General features: G+C 43.7%; 1 protein-coding gene across 1 annotated transcript; it reads right to left on the bottom strand.

Annotated features, from left to right (window-relative positions):
- Window positions 1-2,516: 2,516 nt before the first annotated feature.
- On the bottom strand, window positions 2,517-18,915 carry LOC121612869 (transketolase-like). The gene is made up of 14 exons (XM_041946022.1): window positions 18,707-18,915; window positions 16,763-16,880; window positions 15,990-16,103; window positions 14,757-14,854; window positions 11,811-12,002; window positions 11,394-11,512; window positions 10,135-10,331; window positions 9,775-9,939; window positions 7,785-7,941; window positions 6,760-6,890; window positions 6,541-6,624; window positions 5,918-6,011; window positions 5,673-5,795; window positions 2,517-3,181 (listed from the first exon to the last, which is right to left on the bottom strand). Exons 1-14 carry the CDS (start codon window positions 18,811-18,813, stop codon window positions 2,994-2,996), a joined length of 1,887 nt encoding a protein of 628 aa, XP_041801956.1. The 5' UTR covers window positions 18,814-18,915; the 3' UTR covers window positions 2,517-2,993.
- Window positions 18,916-20,217: the final 1,302 nt, after the last annotated feature.

Consider the following 20,217-nt stretch of genomic DNA (forward strand, 5'->3'; position numbering starts at 1 on the left):
TAAATTATAATAGTTAGATACGTTATTTTTTAAACAAGTATTTTTTATCATTGTGTACCTGCTGACATATTTCTACCTCTATTTTTTATTGATTTTTATGTTTTAAATCGAAAAATAAAAACTAAAATCAGAGTTACTGAGTTTATCAAGGCATTAAAAAACTGATCTCAAACATCAAAGCTGAAGTTGACCCAGTGGCAACTAAACAAGTCAGCGAGCGATTAAAGCACAGTCAGACTGTCATTTTCAAATCCTGATTCCTAATGTGTTTCCCATCTAACTGTGAAGCGTATTTATCATGTGTATCTTCCACTCAGAAAACAAAATATGGCATCACTTACAATGTCTGAGTTATTCCTTAGTGTTTCTACTGACAATCATAAATGTTGACACTTCATTCAGAACCCTCGTCAGGAACTCATGTTAATTTGCTAAATTGCAAAGTCCAGTCTGACTAAATCTGAAGTGAAGGACAAAGATATTATCAGACACACATACAGTATGTGACACACATACAAAATGTGACACACATACAGTACGTTTTACTGTCACGTGCACATGCTGCAGCCTGCGTGACTCTTTCAAGAGGCTTTTCAATTATTAACACTCGTTAAATATGCACACCACATGGTGGATGTGGGCTTAAGTGATCCTAAAGACTTCAACCAGGAACTTAAACCTGAATTTAACCAACACTCAGACTATATAAGGTGTGGATGAGCTCATTATACACAGCTTTACATGCTAACATAAGAGGACATTAAAGTCTCAAAGGACCAACAAGCAATTTTCTGCTGACTGACATGTTGTGGGTTCATATTAAGTCATAATTAAAAAAATCTCTATTATCTGGAGTTTGTCAGGTCAAAAGATAGTGGAGGATCTGGAGCAATCAGGCTTATGTCTATATCATATATCAGCTAGAAGCAGGTATTAGTGGACAGACTGATGTGTGTGTGATGTGTACTCTGGCTGAAATTGGATGTTTAGGGAGGACATGGTGGAGACTGAGTCTCTAAAGCGACATTAAGAAGAATGAGTAATACCTTTGCTCATTTCAGTACACTCTGTGGCAGCCTGACATCTGGTTTCGCAGCTTATGTTGACTAACGTCACCAGACTTTAAATAGATATTGCTGCATAGCAGACCAATTTGCTGAAATCTTCTCTCTTTTCTGCTTGTGCTGTTACACTATGTTTTAGCATCCATCGTTTTCTAGTTATGGTCACAGTGTCCGCTATTCAGCTCAAGTTATGTAAGCACACTTTTAAAGGGCCCTGTGGGGTTTTCTTGTAAGCAAACAAAAGCTATGTTTACATGAAGCTCACCTAAAAGCTTATGTCTACATCCTTGAGGACATTTTTGTTGTGTGCATTTTCTTCCCCATAAAACATTTGCAAAGCTGATTTTAGGTAAGTATTTTAAATTCAGCAACTTCCCTGCCTTTGTTGGGCATATGGTGGCTTGTTACTGCCACATTTAGATCAGTGCAATAGTGTGAAAGCATAGGCAGGAGTGTCATTCATAGAAAACCAGCCCCATAGTGCTACTAGTCAAAACCTCCACGTGGAGCCCTTAAAGTGTTCAAAATACAAAGAAATGTCTTGCACATAACCTTAAATTATGGTTCTTTTTTGCAACATTTTGAGTTGAAAAAGCACAGGTGTTACTAATAACATTAATAATGATTGCTCTGTTCTATTAAAGTGTCACACTCAGGCAGCATGCACAATATTTGGACCTGGACCCTGAAATTGAAGCAGCTAAATGGACTTCAGCCATCAATCATTTTATTATTTATACCTGTGCATTTTGAAATACTTTATATATATATAATTTATATTTTATACTCTTGTGGCAGCAGCATTATCATACTCTTGTATATAATGTATATATGCAAAGCTGTTTTTCTATTTTTTTATTATTCTGTATACCGTTTTATTGACTATTTTGATCCTCCTTTTCAGCTCCCTCTTATTATTTGCTGCATGTAACAATTTAATTTCCCGGCGCAGGATTAATAAAGTGTTATCTTAGAAATACCATCAGTGCATGGCATTGAAGCAGACAGTCTGAGCTCAGACAGACCATCAGATGTTAGTTGCTATGTTAGTCTGCAAGTAGCAACTGTAAGCATAGTAACAGTAGCGCTATGTTAAATGCTAAAGTACAGTTAGCATGGCAACAGGAGTTTGGGCTTTTAATTTTGAGGTATCTCACCACGTACTTTCCCTTTGTATTTCCCTTTGCTGTTTTCCAGCATGTGAGCGAATAGAACAATGTAAGAATAAAGCAGCAGATTTTGCACAATTCTCTCTGTGACACCTGACCTTTGTCTCATGCAACCACAACCCACAAGAAAGACCTCAGAGGCAGGCATTGTGAAGAAACCATCCCTTTATTGGTGTGAAGCAGTCCAATCCAAGTCAGGTTCAAAAGGGTTAAAAACAGTCAGTGCTCAAACAGACCAAACCAGAGTTTCTCCACACCCTGCTGGATCTAGTGAGGTGGGATTTACAAAGTCGCACTGGCTGCAGACGTACGAGACGCCGCGTCCAGGAAGTGAGAGGGGGGTTCCACAGAAAATATAAAAAAGACTTCACTTTACTCCAAAGCACGTTCACTGCTTTTACTGAAACACTACAGCAGTACCAGAACTTTCTCTGGGAGGTAGGAAGGGGTTAGAGTGTGGAGGCGTGTGTGTGTGTGTGTGTGTGAAGGGGAGGGGGGTGTTTACTGAACTCACAAACTGATGGGGTAAAAATCTGGGGGTCTCAAAACCACATTGATGACAGTTAAAGAGGGAAAAACATGTTATTTTTCTTTTTTTTTTTCAAACTAATGCTTCAGATTGTTTCGTGAGGAGGAGCGTGAGTGGGCCAGAAGTGCTTCCCCTCCTTCTGTGTTTGTTTGTGGTCTCCATGGTGATTGCTGGTTAACCACGGACACCTTTACCATATTGTTGCTGCCGCTTCCGCCGCTGCATCCGCTCTTACTTAGCGTTGGCGGAAGTGCTGAGCATCTTACGCACCGCCTGAGCGATGGCGTCACGGTCAATGCCAAAGATCCGAAGCAGCTCCTGGGGTTTGCCACTGCGGGGCACCTGGGAGACGGCCAGGCGGTGGACGGTGAAGCCGGTCTCGTTCACTACCGCCGAGCACACTGCCTCACCTAGACCACCTGAGGAAGGAGAATAAAGAGCAGTCAGGATGATTATTTAAAGGGCCAGTTCACCCAAACCACACATACCAAATATGCCCATCGTTCCTTCTTCAGATTTCCACCCTTCCGTCACAACAAATCTGTCACGCCTTCGCCGGTGATTGATCTCAGCAGCGATGTGATGTGGACTGACAGGACGGACCCGCCCTCCCTCGGCTCTCCCACTTCTCTGTCTCACTTTCACCCCTGAAGACTCTCCCCTCACTCCATCCTCCCCTTCTCTCTCTCACTTTCTTTCCTTTTATTTCTCACTTCAAACTGCCACTCAAACATTTCTGACTAAGCAAACCTGAAAGCTGAGGAATGACAAAGCAATTACATGTTTTTTGTACTTCTCTGCTAAACGTTGCCCAGCCCTTGGTTGATGCACTGTACGAGCCAGCGGCTGGTGTGTACTGTATGCACTACACACACCCAGTTGCTTCTCATATACAAATTCTATCGCTGCTTTGAGTTTGTTATACCAATACCTGCCTGTATTCACCTGAGGATTTCTCAGTTTTGTGTGTGTGTGTGTGTGTTGTTGGATAATGAATTGGCCACAGGATTTCAAAAGTTGCAAAGAGCTCAGAACTTGTGTCATACAAGCCATCAATGTAATACAGCAGTTTATTAAAAGGCAAAACGCTGCATTGCTGTTGGCACAGGAGTGATGTTTACAGCTTTGTTCTAGTTTTCACTGGTGAGTGTAATTTCTAATAGAGGGCTTGTTTTGACAGTTTTTCCACTGATCTGAAAAATTACCATGCAGGTTTCTGTTTATATTCTCAGCTACAGCTTTACTAGAGAGTAACACCTGAACAAAATCTTAATTTCAGCAAAGATAAGGATGGATTACGTTGTAAGCATCCAAGCCATTTTAAGGAGGTTTTCTTCTATGGCGCCATCGGACTGTCCGAATATGTTGTCATATAATCTTGGTTAAAATGTAGAAATGTTACTACCTAGATACCCATTAATCTAAGAATGTGGGAAAAAAACAGTATTATGCTTCAGCTTTTTCTAAAGACCCTCAAAATAAAATGAATAAATCAGAAAAATCTTGGTCTGGAGAGCCCTTCCTTTGAGAGGGACGTTACCCTTTGCACGCCATTTACCCATCTGTGCACCACATCCCCCCGCTCCCTGGATACCACTTGGTTTCCACCCTCTGCCGACTCCCAACACACACACAACACGTTATGTTCTTGGACAGCTTTCCTTTGTATCTGCAGCCTCCACACACACACACATTTTAACATGCACAAAATCAACTCACACGAACGTGCCGTCCACAGTATGTGTGTGATGCAGCCACATGCAGGGCGACAAAAACGCAGCAGAAGAGAGAGGGGGAGCGAGAGAAAGCAAACTCTGGACACTCGTTTTTGTCATGCTGGTGCTGTATGTAGGTCAGCGAGAGCCCAAAGGCTGGAGCTGAAATTAAGAAACACTGACAGGCTCTCCCAGCTCCTCCTCCTCCTCCTCCCTCCATATACTGTTTTTTTTAAATCCATCTCACCTTTTGTGTATCTTCAATATCTCCCTTCTCACCTGCAACCTTCACCCCGATTCTCTGACACATACAGCATCCCTGCACTGCTGTCCTCTTCCTCACCCTCTGCTCAGACTCCAGCCTCCTCAGAGCCTCTGTGTCTGCAGACAGACCTTTGTCCCGTGCTGCTCCAGGCGTTTTTATTCATGACTTGATACATGAGCAGCACAAACACGCAAGCAGCTGCATAATAATCCTCATACCTGCTTGTTAAAGCTCTCCTGCGAATGCCGCAGCCTTCACACAGATGTGACCTGATTTTAATCGGACATGATCGTGAAATTCATTAGATTTATGTAATAGAATGGCACTTTATAATGTAATACAATTTTTAAATGTTTAATCTGATCTATTGGAGAATATGGCCACCTGTCAAAGGTCACTCCAAACAAACAGCGCATCAGCCATAGACTGTATAAAACATGGCCGTAGACTCTGTGATGTCACCCAGAGGTTTCTGAAGAGCCACAGCGAAGCTCAGTGACAGTGGCTCCGGCTGTCGGCATCTTGGCAGCTCCTGACTCTGCTAAACACCTGGCTAATCCAAAAATGGGCAGAGGTGGAGCGTGGGTGGAGCTGAGGCAGGCAAATTAAGCCTGGTTGCTGAAACTTAGCAGCTAGCTGTCCCTCAAAGCCTCCATGGCCATAATTATGTGTAACTTTAAGCCTTAATATCATTTAAACAAGTGAGTTATATCCCTGTAGCCCTGTGCTACAAGCTGAAAACATGTTTCTGCTGGGAAGTTGTGCATTTTAATATGGGGGTCTATGGGGATTGACTCGCTTTTGAAGCCAGCCTCAAGTGGCCTTTCGAGGAACTGCAGTTTTTGGCACTTCCTTGTTTCATTTTGGTTGGCAGTATTTTTCGTATTAGTTTTGTTTTTGGGAGGTAATTTGTGACTCCAGTCTCCTCACCTTCATAGTAGTGGTCCTCCACTGTGATGATGCGTCCTCTGGTGGCCCTGGCGTTGTCAATGATGGTCTTGGAGTCCAGGGGTTTGATGGTGAACGGGTCGATCACGCGGATGTTAATTCTTTCTGAGGGAGAAGAGAGAAAGGTGCACCTCAGACCAGCTGATAGTTCATGTGAAAGACTGTATAGTTTTATGCTGACATGGTTTGATCTCTCTTTTTTTTTTTTTTGCTTTCTTTCTTTGTACCTTTCTTCAGCTGTTCAGCAGCAGCCAGAGCCTCGTGAAGGGTCACTCCTGCTCCAATCACAGTCACATGGTCATCATTGGTTTTGTATGCAATCTGAGTGGGAAGATATATTTATATATATATTTAAAAGAGAAAAATCCAAATGTCCAAAGAGCATGAAAGACTTCTAAACAGTGTGTTATCATAAACTGCATCTTTACTTTTCTTGTTGGCATTTAGGTCATGTTTAGATCAGACTACAACCCTGAATCCAAAAAGTTGGGACGCTGTTTAAATCATATATAAAACAGAATGTGATCATTTGCTGATCCTTTTTGACATAAACTTGATTGGTTGATTGGTAACAGGTGATAGTATCATGAGTGGGTAAGACGGGGGCATCCTCGAAAGGTTCAGTCGTTCACAAGCAAGGATGGAGCGAGGTTCACCACTTTGTGAACAAGACTGTATAAGGATGTTACTACATGGGCTCAGGAACACTTTGTGAAACTGTTGTCAGTTCACAGTTTGTTCACAAATTATCACATTCTGTTTTTATTTATGTTTTACATGAGTCCCAACTTTTTCAGAATCAGGTTTGTATGCAATGGGATGGTGGTGGTGGGAACACACTCCTACCAACCTTAGCCTGACCAACATGGAAGTCCTCATTGCAGTTGTAGATGTTGTTGTTCTCTGGGCGGCTCGTTCGGATGAAACACAAACCCTGAAATAAACCACAAATAATCGACATGAGTCTGTACTTTTTAACACAAAACGTGTGGAGGACTGAATTTCATTCAAATCAGCTTTTATTCTGCTCTAACCCTTTAGAGCTTCAGATTTAGTTGTTTGTTGGTACCTTTGTGTTGGCGGCGAGCTCCACAGCTTTCTCAGTGGAGACACCGTCACTAGGGTAGAAGACGGTTGCCGTGGGAATGGCTCGAAATATGGCCAGATCCTCCAGACCCATCTGAGAGGGTCCGTCCTCACCTAAACATGCACACGTATCGGCACCAAACAGACAAAAGTCAGGTGCAGTAAGACTCACACATTTGCTGCAGACTGGAAAATAAATTGCATTCGTGCATTGCATGGCATGCATTCAGTCTGGAAAGGTGGGCATGCAATGTACCTGCAGAGGTGGAGGAGAAGGAGAAAGGGGAGGAGGTGAAAGAGAATCAGGCCGTTCTGTCATCACCTCCATGACACAGAGACAGAGAGGGGGAGGAGGAAGGGTGCTGATACCAGGAGAGGGAGATGGACGACAGAGCAACGGGGGAGGTGAGAAGACGGTGGGGAAAAAGGTTTAAGATTCAGGAAAATTAAAACCAAGACATACTGAGGACAGCTCCACCCCACTTCAGTGAAATTAAAGCAAGCAACGACGTGATAAAACAATTAAGAATGAAATGTCTTCTACAGAAACTAAAAATCAGCTCAGTTTGACTTTCATTTGACATGGACTGTGTATATTTTATCTCAGTGGGCTGTATCGATTAAAAGCAAAATTGTGCCAAACCGGACCTAAGAAAAAGGTGTAGTGAGCAGAGAGGCAGGTCGCAGTGAAGGTCATAATGAGCGCAGCTACTTAAAACTATGGGTCTGAGACTGTGGTTTAATTTGGAAGACCAGGGGATCAAATCCTTTGAATATTTGAAATAGGAGTGAGTGAAATAATAATAATAAGCTCTGTTGCAGTGGCCAGCATACAACCCCACCCCCGCACAGCTTGTGACAGCTGTTATAGACTAACAACATGTATTTGTGATGAGAATATCATATTTGTCTTCCCTCTCTGATCTCAGTGTCATCATAGCGACCTCTTTGACAAATCCACTGAAAGGTCAGAGGTGACGATTGGTGAAAAGGGAGACAGGAACTGACCAATAGAGACACCACAGTGGGAGCCGCAGAGGTTGATGTTGCTCTCAGAGATGGCGGCCATGCGGAGCTGGTCGAAGGCCCGGGTGAAGAATGTGGCGAAGGTGCTGGCGAACACCACATTACGGTCCCGCACGGCGCAACCTATCGCCACGCTCACCTGCAGGAGAGAGGAGAAACATGAGGGAGGGCTTAGAGACACAGTTTTGGTGTGTGTGTGTGTGTGTGTGTGTGTGTGTGTGTGTGTGTGTGTGTGTGTTATGTCTTCATAAAGAAGGAGGCAGGGGGAGCAGGTAAGGTGGGAGGGCAGAAAAAGTGAGCTGAGAGGAGTTCAGATGTTGCCTCTGATCAAAATGCAGCAACTCAAGCTTATTTTACTGCCAGCTCTCTGCAGATTTGGACTATATCACTATTGAGACATTTTATTATTCAGCTGCTATAATAAAGTATAATAAAGTGAAACCTGAACACCACTTCAAAAAAAAAAGATTTTGTAGTTTGAATGTGATGATTTGCACAACATTGAACCCCCATATTTAAATGAAAATAACACAAAGACAACATATCAAATGTGAAGACATTTGAAGCTTCATTGTTTTGAAAATTATATCCTCATTTAGAATTTCACGCCAGCAAAGCAGCACATTTCAAAAAAGTTGGAAAGTTGCAACAGAAGACTGGGAAAGTTGTGAAATGCTAAAAGAAAACAGCTGGTGGAACATCTAACAGTTAATTAGGTTAACTGGCAGCAGGTTAGTGACATGACTGGGTATAAAAAGAGCCTCTCAGAGAGTCTTTCTGAAGTAAAGATGGGGAGGGGGCTGCCATTCTGTGACAGACCGTGCTGGAAAATAGCATAACAATTTAAGAACAATGTTTTTTGGAAACGGGTTTGTACAACTTGCATGGGGAAGTGAAAAAGTCAGACGACTCCAACAACACTTGCAACATTAGAGCGCAACTTCATTGTGAGGCCAAAGCATTTTGGCTTGTGGTCAGTTGCTCTTTATACTAGTGTTGCTGGAGTTTTGACCTCTCTAAACTGGTTTGAGCTGGACTTTGTGCTCAGTGGTAATTAGCTAATGTTTGCATGCTTAACTAAAATGGACCATAAGGTACACATTAGACCTGCTTAGCATCAGCCCGTTAGCACTGTCAACGTGTAGCTCAAATTACAGTTTCACAGAGCCGCGAGCATAGCTGCAGCCTCTTAGTCTTGTTTAAAGTGTTTAAGGCATCACAAACAAATAGTATTTCACATGTTTTATACCTGCTGCACTCAGTACATACAAGGATTAACTAATTTATGAGGTTAAAAACAACCAATTCTTTAAGTTATGATCTGTTGCAAAAATAATTCTAATAAAAATATGCACATTCATAGAGAATGCAAATCAAATTAGTTTTTAAAATAATGACCTTTTTAGTCATACAAACTATCCCCATCGCAGCACGAAAAGAATAGAGCCCTGCTTCCATCCAAGTATTAGTGCACAGTAAGCCTTTAATGTTATTAAAAGCCTCTGAGAAGCACATAGAGCACAATGACATAGTGACACATAATGACTATATTTCATGTAAAACCATGACGTTGCAGATTTTCATTTAATCCAGACTGACGATGACCCATCTGGATTGGCCCGCTGTTGTGTGAGAAGACCCCTCGAGAATTCATAACGTAATGTACTGAAAGATGACTGGAGCATCTGTCTGTGTTTTTAACAAGAAAAACGTATAGCCTATAATCTATATTCAACTATCAAATCTGCTTAATTCAGACAATAAAAGTACAGATAAATCAGAAATTTGCCGGTTGATGTGGTTTTATTTTTCGAAAGCTTACTTCCAGAAAAAATAATAACTGGACAAATGCTCATACACTAGACCTCGGTGTCAGGAGTTTTTGATATAATAGTAATATCTGCCATTTTTCTTGCTCCTTCACAGTTCAGGCGCAGGCCGTCTAAGCGGAGAACCAACACCTCTTTCTTACCATGTTCTGCTCTGCGATGTAGCACTCCACGTAGCGGTTGGGGTGTTCGTTCTTAAAGAGCTCGGAGAAGGTGGAGTTCTTGGTGTCTCCATCCAGAGCCACCACATGCTCGTTGTAACGGCCCAGCTTGGCCAGAGCCATGCCGTACGCCTTCCTCGTAGCAATCTGGTCACACATGGACGAGCAAACAACCGATTAATTAACTATAATCAATACAGGCAGATTACCTGCTGATACACAGTACAGTAGATACCCCTGCTCAGCTGATGCTTGGTTTAATGTCAATACATGCCAACATCACATGCAGTTTTTTAAGATTATTCAGCTCATGTGGGCTCCCCTGCCGCCTGCTGACCATACCTTGTCTCCGGTTTTGTAGCTGGGTGCGCTCGGCATGCGGATGTTGCGGAGGCTGACAGGTGACACGTCCTCATTGGGTGGAGCAGGATAGATGCGCTTGTTACAGCTGATGATGCGGCTCTGCAGCTCCTTGATCACGCTGTCGGCCATGTCTTTGGGCAGGGGTTTACCGTGCCAGCCCATCTTATCCTCAGCCGCTGGAAAACACACACACACATACAAACACACACATCTGAGAACCAGAGCCAACAAGTACAAATATCACTGTATAGTATGATACATGAGAACTATCTATTACAAAGCACAAGTTGCTGCATTAGCTGTGCCCGTGTGACATTTTCACATTTTCACAAGAGTCAACAGTTGGCACTCACAAGAAAATCTGACTTTTTTACTCAATAAGCCAAATTCCTCCTGATATCCTTCATACTTATCTCCTCTACACGTCTGTGTGTGCTATGATCACACACCAAATAAACACCTGTCGCACTCATAACAATCGGCCACTTCGGTGCGTCACAGCAGGAAACTTCAAAGGTAAAAATGTAAGAGTCAGGAGGCCACGGGCTTACAGCAGCTCCCGATTCTGACACAATCATCTACAAAGACGTACTCCTCTCTTACACACACACACACCTTTGTGTTATAACAACCATCTTTTTACCTTCCTTTGTGTGTCTGTCCCTCTCAGCAACGCACGTGGTCACACTCACTCCCCCTTACCGTTATCACAACACAAGCACAATGGGCTGCTGCGCTGTGTGTATCCTACACATTCTGAGGGATCACAGAGCTGCAGCAGCTAAAGCACTTAAGCGCTGCCTGGATTACAGCGAGTTAGGGCCCCTCTGCAACGATGGCGGGTCCCCGGGGCGGTTAAGAAAACTTCTGACAGAAATATTATTCCTAGTCAGTTGTCACCGTTTTACCTAGTCATCATTTAGAAACAGGCTTTCAGAGCAGTAAACGGCGATGTCGCTGTTAGGACACATGGTGTGTGTTGCGATTACTTTGAACTGTTCTGCTTGAAATGTGTTCTATTCACTGAGAATTTACATCCACATTTTTACATGAAATTATGTCAGATTTATATAATAATGGAAATTACTCCATGCTATTTAGGGATGATTGAGTAATGATCCATTTCTCTAATCAAAAACAAAACACGTTAGAACTTAACTTATCTCTACACATGACAGCATAAAACTCACATGCAGAGGATCACTGAGTGTGTGCGTGTGCGTGCCTGATTATTGTACCTGGGATGCCCTTGCCCTTGATCGTCTTGGCGATGATGGCGAGTGGCTGGTGGCGGGGCTGACTCAGCACTTTACACAGCTCCTCCACACTGTGGCCGTCCACGATGATGGCATGCCAGCTGGAAAAACACAGGAGCTCAGACTTTAGATGCAGTCCTGCAGGTGCGACCTCCTAAAATCATCACCAGCTTTCAGCCAACATGTGATGGCACTGCAGCACTTCATACTGTAGCAGCACATCAGCATTTATACTCATATCGGCTGTGTCAATATCGATCATGCGAGTAACTGCCTGATCATTTCACCGCTAAAGGACACACGCTCACCTCACACTTGGATCTGCACATACTTTGTGTTCTCTCATGTTCTCTCACACTGCCTGCCCACCCTCACCCTCCGGCTGCCCCCGTCGCTCACCCAAAGGCCTCGCAGCGTCTCTGGTACTTCTCCACATGGTGCTGGAGAGGAGCTGGGTCGCTCTGACCCAGGCGGTTGATGTCCAAGATGGCCACCAGGTTGTCCAGCTGGTAATATGAGGCGAAGGCCATGGCCTCCCACACCGAGCCCTCCGACAGCTCTCCGTCGCCCAGCAGGCAGAACACCCGATAGCTACAAACCCAGAGAGATAGATTTCATGTTTTTAAGTAAATGCATACAGAGTGATTGTTAGTAAGAGGTGAAGAAATAGTGAAGAAGGGTAATTTTCCATATCGACTCCATTTTGGCACATCCTCCGATCCTCCGATTCTTCCTGTAGGGCTCAACGTGACAGCTGACCCTCACACCTAAGACACACACACACACACACACACACACACACACAGAGAAACTCCACCCGCCTGCTGCAGCCCGATCACCCTCACTCGTTGCTCCCACGGCTTAACAACTCCTGACAGCTTTCCAGTCAAATAGACACATTCTCATTAAAGCTGGAGGATAGGCCGAGACATAGCGCATTACACCACGCATTCCAACCCCGAGCGCAAAGAAAAAACACACAGCACAGAAAGAAAAGAGAGGAAGAAGGGAGGAGAGAGGGGAGGGAATTCCACAGAGGTGCAGATGGAGGGAGGGAGAGAAAAGAGGTAGAGATTTGAGACTGGACGGGAAAAAATAAAAGAAGTGAGTGCTACTAGCTAAACTGATCTTTAACCCTGCAGAAAGAAACAGCAGCAGGGTCAAGAGGGCAAAGCTCCCCACTGCTCATTTGCTGATGATCATCAAGTTTGCATTCAAGGAATCACCCAAACACAGTGATCATCATCCCCTACCTGGGGGACAAACAGTATAAAAACACATTAAAAGACAATTTCTTCTGTGCTACATTTAAAAAAAAAAATAGAATACCTGCCATTTATTGTGTTTCATTTTTTTTACATGTAAGTATGCAAGTGTATAATAAATATCTAATTTTATTTCAGTCACTGTGTTTAACAGTCTATAAATCGGCTTAGTTTTACTTTGATTCTTTCAAAAATCAAAGTATTAGAGGTAAAAGTTGCAGGCACACAGACACACACACACACACACACACACACACACACACAGGTCATGGCAGTGCTTCAGCTACAGGAGTTATCTCTTAGGAGGTGTGAGGAGCGTGTGTGTGCGTGTGTGTGTTTCTTTCATCCCATCTTTGCAAGCTGAGTGTAACAGATCAAGATACGGTGATACCTCTCCTTGAGAACAGCCCAAAACCGTCCAACACACACACACACACACACACACACACACACACACACACACACACACACACGCACACGCCTATCTCACATTCTGGTTCACACCATTGCACCCATCCAACACTTGGTGATGCACTCGCATGCTGAGCGAGCATGAGGGGGAACCCTGCATGCGTTTGATCCAATAATCTCATATTTACATGCTTACGGCTGCAGAGTATTGAACCAGAGTCACATAAGCATGAGGTAATAGACAGTGACAGTGATTCAGTCTCGTCTCAGCACTGCTAATAAGAGAGGCTGAGAGGTGTGTTTGGTTGTTCGCAGGATTCCTTTCAGCTGCAGTTTGACCACAAATATACATTAAATGGCACATATTCTATTACAGTTTGCAGATGTTTTTGCGTACTCGTTGCTCCATTCCTGTTGATCCTGGAGGTGTGCATGCATCTATGAGTTTCCATTCAGCAGTTTTTTTTGTCTAAGTGTGTGTTGAGCCGTCATGTTGCAATGAATTAGCTTGACAAGCTGCTCCGAGCATTGCAGGGGAAACGCATATTGTGCATGTGCGCATGGTCACAAAGAGAGTGCACTGTCATGCGCATGGTGTAAACAACATCATCTACTGTGTATACATAGATGCAACAGACGCACGTCCTGGGATTGTGCCACTTTTTGGAGAGAAGATGAGGGCAAATGGTGAGGCGGAGAGATGGGGGGTGGGGTTGGGGGGGCACTGTGCTCTTGCATGTGTGATTATTAGAGCAGAAACAATAGAGTGCACACAGAATGCAGAGTGAGATATCAAGGGCATCCAGCTCAGACTGCAAGTACGGCATTCCCTGACTGCCTGTTTCACTGCGTCTGTTCTCTGTGAAAAACAGAATTGCCTTTGAGACCGTCTCCCTGTTCCGTCCACAAAGGAATGTGTCAAACTATGCTCCAGAAATTTAGAGTTCAGCTCAGATGCTTTGTGTCATATATCCATGTTCTGTGAAAATGTGAATGGAATGTGTTGTGCTATACACAGCTATCTCGCTCTCTCTATTGTGGGACTGAAACCCACACGGTTCTTTCTAGATCACACTAGAACAAAGGAGACACATGAGGACTGGTCTGCAACCCTGCTAGCATTCAGCTGAGTGGTAGTTGACCACTGTGCATTTCAGGCCTGTCAACCTATTGTGATGTAGAAACGGCTGAAACCGTTGCAGCTGCAGAAGGGTGCACAAAAAAGGAATTCATCTCAGTCTCTGAACATGAATTCCACCTTTGTGCAGAGACACATTAATCCCCCGTCACTAATTTCTTTTACCATTTAATCTCTTCGTGGAGTCCTTCTGATCTCAGATTATTCATTCATCCAGATCTGAAGGTGAAACTGATCAGAGGTCAGCTCTCCTGGCTCTTGGTGTGGCTGCCTAAATGTCAACCCAGACCAGGCCTGTCAGATACGGTTTGATGCAAAGCTGCAGGCTGAAATGTCACGTCAGCACGGCTCAACGCAGCGTACCTTATGTCATGCATAATTTCATACTGTCTATCTTAATATGTGCAGATGCAAGCTGGGCTGCTCTGCACCTTCATGTACGTAAGTATTGTGCATGTTTGAGAGTCTCTGCGTGAGGTCGTTCCTTTCACGGACAATTTGTGTGTGTGTGTTTCTTTTTGCGTGTGTTACCTGGCCTTGTCAAAGTATTTTCCAGTGTAGGCCATTCCACAGGCAGCTCCCAGCCCCTGACCCAGAGATCCAGTGGCCACATCCACAAACTGCTGCTTCTGTTAGCACGCACACACACAAAACACGCATTTTACTCTACAGACCTGTGGAAGGGCTCAAGTTTGCAAACACAGAAAGCATGAAATAGTCATGTTGCCAGGACGGTGGCTGCAGCCAGTGTCTAGCAGTGTTTATGTGAACACAGTGTCTCATTAATGTCTGCAGCAGAGGAGAAAGGAGCTGAGGACGGACCATCTCTGTCACACAACAGCATCTTTGTCGCTGTGTCCCTGCCTGCATACAGTTTGTCTGTTATCTGTGTGTTCATGTCTCTTTAAATACAGAATGTGCAGCAAGTACATGTGTTATGTTTTAAAGGAATCATTGTCAAACTTTTTGGACTGAGGAAGTAAAACTATTGAGTAATTTAGAGGGAAAAGACAAACATTACAGAGAGGTTACACACTTTTTTGTGTTCCAGAAAGATTTTTTTATTATTCTTTATCGTGGTCCTGTTAATCAAAGTGAGATTTATCTCTCAACCCCTTGGATGGTCCTCATTCCCAGGTTGGGAACCACTGCTGGAGAGCTCATTGCTGTGTTTTTACAGTGCAGTGGGAGAAGTATTCAAACCTTTTCTAGCAGGAAGAGAGAGACGATCCTAAATGGTTGAGCTGAAGGCTTTGAAAAGCTACATATTTGACAGTATCAGTATGGCTACATCCAGTGACATGTATGTCCTTGGTCACATTAATATTTTGAGATTCTTAGATGCTGTCAAAAGGTTTGCAGAAAGCCTGAGGAGGTTCCAAGCGAGCAGTATGACAGATGGCTACATGCAGGAAGAGGCCAGAAGCAAAGTCAAAGTTAACCTTAAGCACAAAACATGCACAGAATAATCTTTGAGGTGGTAAAAGACATCATGAACCAGCTCAGGGAAGTGTTTCAAAGTCAAATCAGTACAATTCTGACTTGATAAATCAATGTGTTAACAAGTGAAGAGCCGGCTACAGGCATTGCCTCAATGTTCATTTACTTGATCTACCGTCAAATGTAAACCAGTGAGATACCCCACATCAACACACACAATGGCGGTGTAAGGTTTTTAATGTATTCCTGAGGCAGATGTGTTGATGTGTTGGAATAAATGACTTTCAGACCATGAACTTCCTGCAGGTCTGAACGTCACCTCACCGGCACTGGGTGTCCCTCCAGGATGGAGTCGACCTTGCGAAGGTTGAGGAGCTCGTTCTCCTTCAGGTAGCCCGTCTCTGCCCACACGGCATACAGCACAGGGGCTGCATGACCCTAAGGAAGCAGAGGCCAAAGGTCAAAGGTCAGAGTGCATCATACTCTGTGTGTCTGATCTGCTAGAACTGCTATCACGGTTTATAAAACACTTGTTAATCCAAGGGAGCCATGAGATCCCGTTTTTATGTCTCTGATTTCGATTTTTTCTCCTCAGGTATGCAGGAAAGGTACACCTGAGGGATGAGTTTCCTGCTAGGTGAAATATGGAGTATGTAAGTGTAGTGCGCGTCAAATCAGGCATGACATTTAGCAGAATAAAGTGTGGAATTTGCCAGTGGCACCTGGCAGAAATCACACGTTTAATAGCATCACAGTTAAACATGTGTGAAAATGCAGTATGATCACAAAATGCAGTGTGCAGAGAAACAACAGGACACTTTCTGTTTAACCAAAAAGCTGAATGAATAGGCACAAAAACACAACGAGACTAAATCTACAAACTCAGGAATTTTAAATATTAATGCACTTCTCATTATTCATCATGGGAGCAGGAAAACAACTGCACAGCTTTAATTTTAATTTTGAAGCACAGTAGTAAACGTGTAACGTACTATGTGTCACCTTATAATTAGAAAATCAGCAGCTTTAGATGTTCTTTGTGGGTGTTGTCTCTGTGCATACACCAAAATAATAGTGTGTGTGTGTGTGTATGTTACCTTGGAAAGGATGAAGCGGTCGTTGTTGGGGTTACGGGGGTCTTCAGGTCGGTACTTCATGGTATGAAAGAACAGCACAGACATGACCTCTGCCACGCTGCAACATGATGTGGGATGACTGCAACAACACGGTGGAGAGAGAGGAATAAGACATAAAAATGGCAGAGACGTGCCGCTATGTCACTTTCAATCCAGTGGGTTAATTCATGCCAGACCAACTGTAGTCAGAGAGTTATGTGAGACAGACAGTAGGCAGGCTGACTTTATCAGGGTCAGACAGTCAGTACACATACAGTATCTCTCTCTCTAACACACACACACACATGTATATGAAGAAGTGTTAATACATTTGGAAGATGTCTCTCTTTCTTTCACACTCTCTCACACGTGCACACACATACATATGCACACACATACATACAGTGCAAAGACATCACTTATGTGTGTTAACTTCAACACATAATAGGCCACAATGAGGTTTTATGTCCTGAATGTTACTCTCTACTCTCTCTCTTGTTTTCAAACCACATGCCATAATACCTCACTCAGGCCTCCATATAAGGCATTTTTCTTTACTCTCCTGAAATGGAAAAAATGAATAAAAAATGAGGAAAAAGCAAAAACCGGTAGGAGATGATGAATGAGCATGGGATGAAGGGTGAAAGGTGACTGATGCTCTAGTTATGGAGGATTTTGCTGAAACGAGAACATGTGCTTATATTGTGTTAATTTCATTGATGAAAAAAGAAAAAAAAAAGAAAAACATGTGGTTCATGTTTGGAAGCTCAAACTGGAAATGTATTCGTTAATATCTCTGCTTCACTTGGAGTCAGCTATTTAAGGCTCAGTCCTGCGGTTAATAAGAACGGTATGAGCTTAAGCTTCAAGTCCAGTCAGTCACACAGCTCTTCAGTAGCAGCACGCCTCAAATGATTTAAAGAGCTGTAGCCTACCTCGATCTCAGTCATCAATCATCAGTCTCAGGAGAAAAATCAAATAACTCAAAAATCCACAACTAACCTTAACATATACAGCATACACAAGTGTTTCTATTTTATGTAACCTTTGGAAAGAGCCATCATTGGACGTTGTAATAGCCACGCACTAGGCTAACCACAGTTTCATGTATCCTACAATTTATCTCCCATTTTAATCTCTCATTTTTTATCACTGCAAAAACGTTGCGGCGCGAGTGTCAACACAATAATTTGATTTTGAAATGCCCCACCGGACGTATTTTCGCTATTTAATTATGGGTTCTCGACACTTGTGTGATGAGCTGCGGAAGGCGCACGCAGGCGCGGAGCGGGGCAGCAGGAGCGCGTCAGTGCGCTCCCCGGTTCCGTCTGATGCCATCGCGCACCACGTCGCCCCGCGAGCTGCACCACTGGCTGCACGGGATCACTCACCGATCCGGGTTGCGCTCCTCCTCTGTTACATAACCGATCAGAGTGCGCAAGGGGTTAAGCAGAGCAGAACGCTGGTACACCTGCAGAGTTTATGCCGAACCTCCAAATCCGACACGATTTAATGAATGTTTCATGATTTGAAGGGGCGGCGGTGCAAAACAACAAAACCACACAACACACCTGCTAATTAAATGCGAAAATAAAAATAAACTCGATCTTTACGCCTAATAACTCTCTTTTCTGGAGAAGCGCGTAAATTGCGCACAGCGCATGTTGGCACAGGACGCAAATATTCCTCCTCTGCAACATGCAAACGGCGGCTTTACACTGGTGCTCTGCTGCGGACAGTCAGTCCATCAGTAAACAGTCTTCATGTTCTCTTTTTATCAATTCGTGCCCGCGTTTCTTCTTTGTCCTTCAAATGGACAGTGAATGTTTCACACAGTAACTGCCCCAGGACAGTAACCATGTATTGTTGTGTCACACTACTTTATACCTCCAGCCCGGTTCAGTCTCTCCGTATTCATCATCTTACCCGCTGCCCGCTGCAGTTGTCGCCTTGATGGAGTTGATCCGGAGCCGGGTGGCAATGTTCCTGAGCGCCTGCACTGTCTGCTGGTCCGGTTTATGGTAGTCCTCCATCTGGCCGATGCACCGAAGGAGAGCACACACACTCACACACAAGCCGGTTAAATTGAGTTAAGAGTTAAAGTCCCCGGTCTGCTGTCCCAGGAATGAAGGCGATGCGTGTGCAGCGGACGATGGCAGGGGTTAAAAAGAGACGGTGGTGTTGAACCTGGCAGAGGAGAGAGGAGGGAGGATGGAGGAGGGAGGGGGCGAGTTTGCAAGCAAAGCCTATGAATATGGCTAATCGCGGGCTAAAAGGAGCCCACAGTTACTCCAAACTGTCACGCATGAACACAGCCAATAGTAGGAAGGCTTTGGGCTTGAGATCATGGCCACACGTCCGCTGGCACGCGGACCCCCCCCCCCCCCCCCCCCCCCCACACACACACACACACACACACACACGGAGTGGGGCATACTGGTCAAAGGCGCAGAGGTTCAATCTCAATAGCTGCATATTCTATCTAATGACATTTTTTTCAGGGAATTTAAAAACACAAACAGAAAAATAAACGGTACAATAAATAAATGTGTACAATGTTGTGACAATTTCAAGATCAGTTGATTCTAAACAGCCAGAAATGTAAAAAATACCACCAGGGGGGAAAAATTCATACTGTGGTCTACTTGCACCACACACACACATGCAACCACACTACATACAGTATATAATCCATATAAATGGCCTTTCACCTCCTGATGGACTTTCCCTGTCATTGCACCATGTGACAGCGTGGCAGTGAAGCTGAAAGGTGTCACATATCTGCACCATCACAAAGAGACCTCGTCCACATTTAATGCATGCGGTTTCTGAACAAAATGACATGCATAAAAAGACATTGAAATGTAGGCTTTTAATGTGGGCAGCATGTAAGTAAAGGCAAAGTAAAGAATGAGTGAAGTGCAGAGGTATGCTTGACAGCCGGTCTTTAAAGTGGATCCATGGATGTTATACAGCTGCCTTCAGGACAAAACGTTGGAGGGTCTACAGTGCCACTTTTGAAAATGACTGGAAGCCAGTTAATAAATAAACATTAATAAAATCTAATAACAGTTTTGACGCTAGGCCTATATGACAGATAAATCAGACATTTCAGGCATTTCAGCTGCAACTACATTTTAGATGCAAATGTGTTGGCTGGTTTGAAAGAGTTTATACATTAAGCATAGCTGGAACCTCTTTTGTATATAATACGGACTATTTTAGAGTGAAACACACATTTATGGAACGAGTATTATCCTCATGTCTGCGTAACTTTTGCCTCGCTTCAACTTATAATTTGTCTTCCACTGCAGTGCTCACCATCTGACCCTACTACACTTTCACAGCCTGAAAGGCCATTACACAAAGCTCAGCCTTCGCTCTCTTACTGACAGCTTAATATATCCCATCATACAAAACTACCATATATTCCTCTC

This window comes from Chelmon rostratus, chromosome 10, assembly GCF_017976325.1.
Source record: "Chelmon rostratus isolate fCheRos1 chromosome 10, fCheRos1.pri, whole genome shotgun sequence".
NCBI lineage: Eukaryota > Metazoa > Chordata > Actinopteri > Chaetodontiformes > Chaetodontidae > Chelmon > Chelmon rostratus.